Raw genomic sequence first — 12034 nt, forward strand, 5'->3', positions numbered from 1 at the left:
TTATAATTGCTACTTTTCTTAATTTGTGCCAAGACTGGGCTTGGTATATTTTAGTGTTGTTACGGAAGTAGTCTTTGGATGAGTTGTAGTGTCTCCATTAAGGCTGCTACCTGCCTCAAAATTACCTGCTAAAAAGGATTCCAATAATTTTGAGATATGAAACAATTACTTTTCTTTCCCTTATGCAAAAAGAAAGTTTTTGAGTTCAGACTAGCCACATCCCTCTTCTGCAGCACTTGTTAAAGCAGTACATGTGTACTTAGAACTAACTAACCTATGTACTAAAGTATTTCCTTTAGGCTTTTTAGATTTGCTCTTTCAGAAATTATTTAGCCTATCCTATTTCCCTATGTTGTCAATGTTAATCTGAGATTTTCAAATCATCTTTTTGTTCCTTCCATATTTTCCCATTTGGTTTTGCATATTTATTAGTTTAAATTAAGCCAGTTCTGCTGATACTGGAGATAAATTGTTAAAACTAGCAAAGGGTTGAAATTCATAATGCGGGTATGATCCAAAATTGGATGAACACCGGAAATCTTCATAGTTGCTCCAGTTGCCCTTGGATTTAGCTGTGTACACACAAAAGAGTCAGGAGATGTTTGCTTTTACAGTAAATTGCTTACACAATAATCTTTGCTGTGTTACTTTGGGATCTGTGCAAGAGTTCACAACTTCCTTATATGTATTCTAAATTTGAAAACATTTTTTAAAATTTGGAATAGACCAAGATCTTTAAAATGACCTTATGATAATCCTTACTGTTTCATTTTATTTAACTGCTGCTTGAAATAATACCCTACAAAAATCCTTGTATAGATTCTATAGTGAAACTTCAAAGAAAAAGAAAAAGGAAAAGACAGTGTGAATTAATTAAAAGTTATTGTCCACTCTCCTCCCAGTTCATTGTTTCTCTGAGGTAATGAACAAGTATCAGGCATCTATAGACCTTATATGATAAGTTCTATACATATCAACAAGAACAATTCTTATGTTTTACCCCAAGATTCATGCTTCTTGCATTGTACTGCATATAAAAACTGATTTATTTATACATTATTCTCTAGCTGCTGCAGCAACCGTTCAACAGTAGAATCTTTTCTTGAAAAATGAAAAATTATTTATGAAGTTTAAAATTAGCTGGTGCCATTCTTGCAGAGATGTTAGTACAGTGTATTTAGTTTCATGACCGGAAGAAGCAATATAGGTATTTTATCTATAATCCACAAAAAAATAGACTATAGGAATGGTTTGGAATTATATGGAATGAAACCTGGTGATTCCTGGAGTTTCCATCAACTTTTGACAATTAGGCCTAAGTTAGTTCATCCTATTTAGTGTCTGGCTCTATGAAAACTTAAAATTATTATTCAGCCTGTTTTGGAAGATATACTACCACTTGTAAAAGTCTACCTGTAGTTGATGCAGAACTTTTCAAGTTTTTTCAATAACAAAATGCAAACAGTGTAAATATTTGCTTAATGTAAAACCCTGAACAAATTTTTTTCTCACTGGAAAATTTTTTCTCACAGCTGGAAAATTTTCAAATTAAGATACAGTAAATAAATACACTAATTAAAATAAAACAGAGAAATAACAGAAGATACATCACAAAGCTTCTTGAAAAATATAACTTGATGACAAATTTCACAGCAACTAAGGTGCTAAAATTCAACACTAAATCAATTTCACATCTAAATCAACCATGAAACTTCAATACAGTACAGATTTCAAAGTGAAAACCTAAAATGGATTCTTTTCAGACACAGCATGAGGTCCTCCTGTTACAATCCTGCCTTATTTACCTTAACCTTTAATTTACTTCCTCATTTTGTTGAACAAAATTGGTGTCATTTACTTGCTCATGCTTCATGTGTGGTTTACATTGTCAAATTAAAAAGTGTCAGACTATGGTAATTCTACTTGTGACCTTCTATTTATTTTAGATCTGACCAAGTTCAAATGTTTAAGTTAACAGTTGTTCTGACTTAATGGAGTTTGCTTAAATGGTCTGAAAAGCAAAAAAATTCAATTGCATTAAGAAACACAGATTTTGAACATTCCCATATGGACAAAAGAAGAAAATCCAATCTGGATAGCACTCTGGAGTTTTAAAACATCTATGTTTAATGATGATTTGAATCCAGAATTCTGTTTTTTCCTCTGGAGTTGATGTGCAGAATCTCACTTCTGATATGCCTACACAAGTACACCTTCTATATACAGTCATGTACGTAGAAGTAATAATTAACATGTCTTTGCCATTTGTCTCTACAAATGAGAGCATTTGATAACTTCCTTTCAGTAGGATTCTTTCTGGATATTCAGGCTTCTCTGGTGCATTAGACTACTCCAGTTTAATATCAGACTGACATTTTAATTCAACAGTGTGAATTAATGAATACAGTACCCCAAAACTATTTTAGTCATTTGTCTGCTTGCAGGAAGACTACAAGCAAGTCAATTCACCTCCCTACTTCATAAAATGAGAAAAGTATTTATTCCTGAATTGTTTTGAGAAGCAGTATATCGAAACTAGATTTATTACTGTAATAGTCTGACAGTCCTTTTCAGACCATAATTGCAGCAGGAATTTACCTCAGTAAATCCCTGAAGACAGAATGATAGTAGTGTAAAATTACTACGGGCTTTATCATACTATTAATGTGTAAGCAGAACATCTACTTAAATCAGACAGGAGTTCTGTTTGAGAGAGATAAACAGTATCCTAAAATCAACAGAATATTTCCACAAAGAAAAACTATTCAAAGTACCAAAGATTCACAAAAACAACACAATGAATTTGTAGACATAATTTATATTAAACCCAAGAAATGAAAAGGGTTTTGTAATATCTCTTAAATATGGCAAATTTAGGATATTGTTTATTTTTCCTCACTGTATTGCATTTAAAAGAAAACACAGACTCTGAAGTATACTCTCCATCATCCTGTACATGAAAAGAAAAATAACATCAATAGTCACTTGAAAACAAATAAGACACCAAAATAGATGTAAAAAAAATCCATCTGTGCTGTTATTTCATTAAATGAAAATGGAATTCTACCAGGTACATCTACGGCTATGTCTTCTTTATTTTTAGCTGACCTTAGAAAGTTAAACAAAGGAGCTGTGACTAAGGTTCATAAAGCTTTCTCTTCTCCAGCTCAACCCCACAAACCCCATACCTCCTACTTCTTTAGCTATTGACTGGAGCTATTTCATTACTACCACCACTATCTGTAACACCTCTGACCAATCGTTTTTAATCAGCCAGCCCTAAAAACATATGAGAAACTGCCCTGAAAAAGTCAATCCCAAAATAACTAATAGAAAGTATACTGCTTTTTTTTCCATACATTCACACACACAAGCACACACACACACCCACCCACACCCACCAAGAGGTGATCCTTTTAGATTAGTCTTTTATTCCATGGAAAAGGATGAAGCTAACACATTTTCCTAACATTATATTTGTTTGAATAATTTAGTGAAACTAAGAGAAAGAAGCATAATCCGAAAATTTATAAATTACTTCAAAGTCAGTCTCCAAATGTCTGGATTTAGTAAATACTAATTTGTAAAGCAAACAAGGGAAAAGTTTTAAAAATCCAGGAAACATAAACTGAAGCTGAGGCCTTTCACAAGATCAAGACAAGATAGATGACAACCTGTAACGGTGTATCTTAGGGTTCCATGACTTCAGTTTGGAATTCGGATGCTTGTATTTGCAGTAAATTAAACAAAGCTGAACCCATCTAGAGAAAAAAACACAGCAAATCAAATTACCTTCTTTGTGCCTAAATATAATAAATGATGGAGCCTCTTTCTGTTGCATCATGCAGAGTTACACACAGGCATTTCAAATTATGCAATGTCTAAGCATCCTACACCATAATTGTCATAAATTGTTACAATACAGCACAATAAAATCTCAGTAATATGAGCAAAGATCAAATTGCTGTGCTGCTCTTGTTTTCAAAACTCATCAAAGCTTCCAACAAATGTTAGCAGTTCAGCCCATAAAATCGAAACTAAAAAAAAATAACGGATGGGAAATACATTCACAAGGTATATTAAATTATGATAACTTAGGAGGTTCAACTTTTGTTCATAAAATTTTAAAATCCTAATTAGGTTTGTCTGTTACTTCAGCATGTTTAATTTATAATATGCTGCACCTCTTGATAAGCATTTGCCAAAAGAGAGCATAAAAATAATTAGCTTGAACTGCAATTCAGACCTGAAAATCATCAACAGAGTATTTTCAGGCTCATTGCTGAAATGAAGATGACACCTCAAATAGAACTAGAAGACCCTAATTAATAAGTGAAATTCTGAAGGGTCTAAGTTTTGTTCAGATAAGCACCCAGAAGTTTCCATTTTAGTGCTTCACTACCAAAAGCTCATTAAGTGGCGCAACGTGTTATGAATCACATGCTGAAAGAATGTAAAACAGAATACAAAACTTAAGTCCCACCTTCGTATTATGCTACCAACATCCTTCCATAAATATTGGGTGCTTATGTGAACCTTAGGGAAACTAAAGGAACCCTACAAGACCAATCACCTCTGAACACCATCTTCCTTTTCAAACCCATGCAACCTATCCATGTTTATTCAAACAACATTTTGCTGTCTGGAATCTCATTCTTTATTGCTTCTACAACCATCTAATGCACTCCTCCTGTTCTGATCACCAGCTTCTCTTTGTACTTTCTTTACAGCATTCCTAAGATGCAGGCACATTGGTGTGGACATCTCTATCTCTAAGAGACAGAAAGATAAAAACAAAGACAGAAAGGAAGGAAAAAAGAGGGGCTTTGGAGACATAGTCCTCCTACAGAAGAAAAAAAGGGGACTGCATAAACCTGTTCAAAAAAGGATACAGAGCTGCTTTAGGTTCCAGAAAAAGGAAAACTTCTGGGATTTCTATTGGCTGTACGCATTATAAACTTAGAAGAAAACAGGGAACAAAATTCATTTAATTACAATACAGTCCTCTAAGTCCCTATACAAGAAAAGCTTGAAACTTTAACCATTTGTGATGCTAAAGGCCTGCACAACAGTTGCCAGAATTCTTTCAACTGGCTAGGAAGCAGAAATAAAGAAAATGAAAGGTTGATAAAAATTACAGAGAATGATACCAGTATCTTCAATTCCTCTCTTTGATTACACATACTTTTAACACTACTTCGTAAACAATGCAATGTAAACCCATCTGATGAAACTACATATGCTCAGCTAACAAACCAGTATAAAACAGCTTAATTATTGTATGATACATGAAGTTGGGGTCAAAAAAGCACCTTACAGTAAGTTATTATTATGCTGAAATTCAACTAAATGCATGATCCTAGTCATAATATCAACAATGAGGGAACAAAAGGAAAACGGTAGTTTTGGTGCAAAGATACAACAGTGGCTTCTCTGCCTTTCCTTCCAAAAAATAACCAGCTTCAAGAATCTGCTTCTACCTTCCTATAAAACCCCTACATCAAGCTCAATACTACTGCCCTTCATTTAACTGGAGTAAACCACACTCATATTTCATGAGTAAAGTGACAGTTTAATTCATAAACATTAAAATTTGTATCACCCGATTACAGGGGTCAATTGCAACTCAGGCTTCTTGCCCTAGTGGAAACATTGTAGAACTCTGGGTATATAGTAATGTGTTTACTCCCCCGGATTTTAAAGTCAGCTGACCAATGATGGTGGAAAAGCATAAAATGTGAAAAAAAAACACCCAAATAATTGTAAGCCATCTCTGAAACCCTGCTGCTAGCAGCCAGCAGCTTCACAGATCATAAAACGCAACACAGCAATACTAAACATATGCATAAAGTATTAACTGCTTTTAAAATGTCTGAGGTTTTAGCCTCTGTCCTAAAAACGTAGGGACCAGGTCTAAAGCAAAGCATTATTTTGAGCCACAAAATCAGCAAGTTACAGTCATGCATTTTCCAGGTATTTAAACTCATAAAACAGAGAAATTGAAAGTCAAGACTGCAATTCTTTCCTGAGTTAACCCAGAGACAGCCAACAGCCAACTGTTACCAGGTAGATCATCAAAGGATAAGGAGATCAGAAGCCAATGAAAAAGTTCCCTTACAATCACCTGAACCAAAAGACTAGAGGAGCTTCTGAACTATCAGTGGAACTAAAACACATACCAGAGAATTGAGACATATCTGAGCAGAAGAAAATCCATACTGCATTATCCTAGAAGATGTAGGATATTCCACAGTTACAGTTACTAGCACTGTTTCTAATAACCTCAAAATCTTCCACTGCAGTGAACCCAGTAAGGTACCTGAAAGTATGCACTACCTTTAGGAAAAAGCTATGCATCAGTATGAAGTGGTTCAATTTCCACCATTAGAATTTGGCTCACTCTAAGTCATAAATTTAACATTCTCCCGAGTGTAAAAATATACCCTAAAAATTAAATACTTTAAATAGCTTGCAATATTGCCTTTCACTTTTTTATTCAAAATACCCATTTCTTCACCTAAATTCTCTATAATTTTCCATGTATCAGAAAGGATCTAGTACAGTATATAGACTGATATAGTAAAGTATAGAGAACAATGCCCATGCAACACTGAAAGGATCACTGTCTACTTGGTAAAATATAGCTTTATTTTTTCAGCTCAAACAGCTAAGGCATGACCTTAACTTCTTGTCCCACTTAATGTGCTAAACAACAGAGAGAAATCTTGAGCAATAGCTGCAACACTTTTGCTACAAGAGTTCTGTCCAAATATAACTAAAAAAAATTAATTAGAGTAGTCCCTAAAACAGCACCAAAACAACTGAAGAGCTCCTTTTTATGCTAGGTTGTCCACTTGTCTGTAAACAAACATACACACCAAAAAAAGGAACTTAAGTCCCTTTAATAATAGAGTATTGATGCTTTAATTGGTCAAACACTTCTCCATGTATTTAACTACACATTCCTAAGTGAGAACAACTCCAGCTTTAACTGTGAAAAATTCATTGCAGAGTTAGGGCAAGATCTATGATCTAGAGCAATAGGTTAACTTTACATCCAGAGGGAGCAGATGAGAAAAAAAATGGAGAAAAGGCAATAAATGCAGATTAACATTAAAGCTACATGGTTGAAAGGGGTACTTTTTCTAAAGGTTAGAAGACTATGGCAGAATTCCTAAGCAGAAAGAACGTGAAGATTTTCCAAATTATTTTAAAAACACCAGTTATATCAACAGCTTCATCACAGGCCACTGAAGATTTTCTGCCTGCATGTATTTTGATTTGAGAATTCAACTGTTTCTCTTGCCAAGGATTGCCACTTAAAATCAGTAAAGAACCTGAGCAAGAGAAAATGCAAGAAATTTTCTCTGAGACTTGGAGTTTATTTCCTTTTGAGTCACAAAACTCCATTGGAAAAGCTACTCTATGCCTTTTTTACTAGACACTTCAAATAAAAAGAGCTGAAAGAAATGCTTTAAAGAAGCTAGTATATGAACTACAGTCACTGTAATTAGGTAGGTTTTGCTATGTGTTTTCATCATAGTTGCACATGTGTCTGAAAAAGATCCATGAACCATTAATGGCATCTTCATTGAATAGTACTGAAAAAAAAATCTAAAGCACTGACTGTTAACTTTTGATAGTTAGAGGGTTGAGCAGAGTATTTGATTTAGCTTGTCTTGGGTTTTAGACCTAGTTTCACTCTTCAGTCCTTAAACCCTTTCATAAATAAATCTTTTAAAAGTAGGTTATTTTCATCTGCACTACAATCTCCAAAGGATGTTTCCCTCCTGCTTCAAAATTATCACTTCAAACCTCTAAGACAATAATCACCATGGTCACATTTGTAGAGCATTATGGCCACGGCAGATAATATTTTTCAATGTATATACTATTTTTAATGCATATTATTTCTTAGAATGGCTATTACCAGACTTCTACAATAACTTACTTATTAATATATGCAGTTTGAATTCTATTATAAAAAATAGAGTGATCATTTTCTGAGACACTTGGAAGCTGTGTTCACATCAATGGCACACTGAGGCAAAGATAAATCACATGTCTTCATTACTTCCAATTATTTCTGGTTTAGAAACTAGTTTGAGAAAGAAAATACACTGTGCAGCACGATCATCACAACAATGGTTACACAGTTTAACAGTGTTTAAAAAAACCTACATCTATGCAGAAAAGCCAGGTTTTACACATTATGAACTTTCCAGTTTAATTTAAAATGCAATGTGTCCAAAGACTGTGCCATTAATCACAGATCAAATACCTGCAGATTTCCCAAGTCTGCAAATAAAAGATTGTGGTGAAAATTTGTAAGAAAAAAAGAAAAAGAAAAATGGTATTACTTCGACGAAGAGACAGGAAATAAGGCCATTAAAAAATAATGACGGGAAGTGAGAACCTAAAGAGGAACAATAAAGGCCGAAAGAGGCTTGATGAGGAATCAGAAGATTCAGAGCTAGCTAGCCAGCTACCTAGCTCTTAGCTCCTTTCCAAAATGCAATCTGCCAAAGAGGCGTCCCAAGAATAATACTGTATTTATCACCCCAGAATATTAAAAATTGAATTTGTTTTATTTTATTATTCTATCTGAATAATCTAAAAATTTTAAATTATTAAAACTACTTAAACCATAAGATACGTTCTCAATGTTTACTTAGTGTGGTCTCAGCTGATTATTTCATAACAAGCATAGCAGAATGTGTCCCTTGACTGCGTACTTTTGGCTGGAAGATTTTAAGTAACTATTTGTAACACAATGACCTACATGTGAAGGTTTTCATTTCTACTGTAAATTTATTTACTTTAATTATTGCATACTGGTACTTGCAGCCAAATCTTTGCTAGTAGTTTGCTACTCAGTATTCTAACCAGTTGTCTAGCTTCATGTTTGTCTATGTTCATACCAGAACCATAATTCATCTTTCAAAGTAGATATCTGAATAATGTCAGATGCAATAGACTCAATGTCAGGGGAAAAACAAACATACAAACAGACAAGAAAATAAAATCAGATCTGATAAATCAATATAAGCACAAAAGAAACTTCAAAATGTAGCTTTATATGAAAGGTTAAAGCCAACAAAAAACCAGAATTTATGTTTCAAGATTAATATGACATAAACCTGATCTCAATTAACTGAAATCAGGGAAAATTCTCTATTATACTTTACAAGGATCAGGCTTGAGTGTTCTGGGCTCTTTTTCTTCCTACAATTAAAGACCAGCTTACCCAGCTCATCATACCCACATTTAGTAGCACATACAAATGGCTCAAGCAAAAGATGCAGCATAAGGATTAAAATTAACCCTTTGCTTACAAATGATGGCACTGGACACGCCTTTGGAAATCTGTAACCCCCTACTACAACTAACTAAAGATTTATACTATAAAGGAATATATACAAATGACTAAGCAGAACACTCAGCATAAGGATTAAGACTTCTTACCCCATATTTACATTGGCGGGATGTTGCTCCATACTGGAAGCGACACTGTTCATCAGCATCATACACCTGACCTGGGGCCACAGCTGGATAAAGAAAGTCACGCTTGGGAGGCTCATTATCAAGGCAAGTACCACGGCCCGAACTGTTCAACATAAAGGACCAAATCGATTAGGAATTCTACTGACTGTAAATCACAGTAATGATATTACGTAGCTAAGTTCTTACTTTTAACAGCGCTGGGTGTGAAACATATGATTGCAATAAACAGACAGTAAGAAGGTACACCCATATTAACAAGAGAAAATATTTAGAAGTGATTAGGAAATTAAAATAATTTTTCATCATTGTTATTTTAAAAAATGCTTCTTTTAGATTGTGAAATAATTTAATATAGTATCCTTTTTAAAAGTGTGATAATTTCTGAGCCACACAAGACTGATTTTCATTTTTGGTTTAGGATTCCTATTTGTTTTCACTGAAGAACAGCTACATTTAGTCATGGAATGAAAAATAAACAAATTAGGCAAATGCAAGAAATTCAGTTTACAATTTGAAATGACCCTTCTGATCCTTCAAACAGCTAAGTGTAATCTCATAGATAGGAGCAGCTCAACTGGTTTATGTAAAATTAAAACACATTCGAGTTTCAACATGACGAAATGTTTACTGGATCAGGACCTTAACATGCAAGCTTTTCTTCCATTCAAGTAAAGAAAATAGTTACAGAGGTAAAAATTCTGCAGGAACTTCAAATTTACCTATAATAGGGTGAGTGAAAAAAAATTTATCGGTCCAAGATCTTTTTGATTGTATCAATATTTAATACAATCCTAAGTCCTAAAATATTCATGTTGGAACAAAAAGAATCATCTTTGCAAACTTCAATATTTTCCTCTTTTTATATTCAGTGTTTTGTTCAGTGGTTGATGGTTTTTTTCCAAAATATGCCCATATTCAACCACAATAATTTAGTGTAGTGGAATAAATAACAAAGAAAGCCAAAACCAGACTGAGTTCTGTTTAGAAAACTTTGTACTTTGCTAAATACAATTATTCACTTTTATTGGGTCAGTGTGCATAAAAGAGGACAGATGCTTTTTTACTTTCATTTCACATGTGAATAAGTGAGGATTTTCAAAGAATTCTTATGGCAACACTTAAAATTTTTTTTCCGACATTCCTACCAATTTTGCCAGCACTTATGTTCTGTTTTTTTCCAAATCTTTTCCATGTACCTTGCCAAAGGAACGTAATTTCAGAAGTGAATGTTCTACACTGTTTTTTGGAGATCTCCAATTTTCTATATTTTTCATCTGCAGATAAAAAAAGAGCAAAAAAGTGTCCTTTAACTACATATTTATGTTCTCATTTTAACTCTATTTTGATCAAGTCTTCAAAACACTATAAAAGATCTTTTGGAAAAATGAAGAAACAAACCTCTGCTAACCACTTCAGAGGGTGGCAAGTAGCAATTAATACAGGAACCAGGTAAATACTGGAAAAAATACAGTATTTGATTACAAACTCCAAAAAGTTTGGTGTGATTCACCTGCATGCATGCATGCATGCATAGACACCATACCCATGCATCCACTCAGCTGAAATCTACTTTTAAAATATCAACTGTGTGGTTCTGGCACTAAAAAAAGGGTGTAACTTCCCCTTTATCTTATATAATTACTTATATGTATATATATATATATACATATATATATCTTTTCTCCCCTAGCAGTTGGGAAAATGTCCTTCAATCTTTTCATATATTTCAGTGTTGTATTTTGCGTGTATGAGGAGAGCATGTTAATAATTCCAGTATTAAAATAACTGACATACAAGCTGATTTTTCTGCAATGTCTGGGCTAAATTGCAGATAGAATCTTTCCTTAAACAAGCAGTGAGACGTTTAGCATTTGGCACCAGCTTCAGCTAGTACTGCTGTATGATGGGAACATTTCCATAGATTCCAATATTACAGAGTTGACAAGATGACTGTAAACTATGATCTGGTAAACAGACAGCCAAGGGCATAGTATTTAAAAAACCTCATTACCTTCAGTGACTTCTCTCCACAGGCATATGAGCCCCTGCCCAAATTAGATTACATAATCCATTCTAAATTTTTAGATATACTAAATTAAAATCTATACCTACTCTACAAGATATACAATGGCAGAAAAACATGTACAAAATAATTGAATTTTGAAAAAAAAAAATTACTCTTCTGCTCTAATTACCAGATTTGCACCATTATGAAATATTGCTGTAGTAATTAAGTGAGAAAATTACTACTGAGAAGTCATTCTCTTACTAGCTACATTACATCACAACCTCTAGACTGAACATTTATTTCTGTCTTCCTTTCTGCTTCAGTTCTATTATTTGTCTCAAGCAGTTGAGCACAACTGACCCCTGATATTGTACTGTGGGAACTGAAGTATCCTGGAAAAGAAATGGCATGATCTTTATAAACACATTAATAAAACCAGAGACTTTCCATTGGTAATGAAAGGTCTGACCAAAGCTGTGCAAAGGATGAATCCAGGCTGAGGACCATTTAACCTTTCCAGAA

At 33.8% G+C, this 12034-nt stretch overlaps 1 protein-coding gene across 1 annotated transcript in view; it reads right to left on the reverse strand.

Moving 5' to 3' along the window:
- Positions 1-12034, reverse strand: part of ADAMTS6 (ADAM metallopeptidase with thrombospondin type 1 motif 6) — a 138848-nt gene that overhangs the window by 49919 nt on the left and 76895 nt on the right. Inside the window, exon 10 of the mRNA XM_066339996.1 lies at positions 9466-9607. Within this exon, the coding sequence (XP_066196093.1) occupies positions 9466-9607 (142 nt within the window). The remainder of the gene's footprint in view (positions 1-9465; positions 9608-12034) is intronic.

This window comes from Sylvia atricapilla, chromosome Z, assembly GCF_009819655.1.
Source record: "Sylvia atricapilla isolate bSylAtr1 chromosome Z, bSylAtr1.pri, whole genome shotgun sequence".
NCBI lineage: Eukaryota > Metazoa > Chordata > Aves > Passeriformes > Sylviidae > Sylvia > Sylvia atricapilla.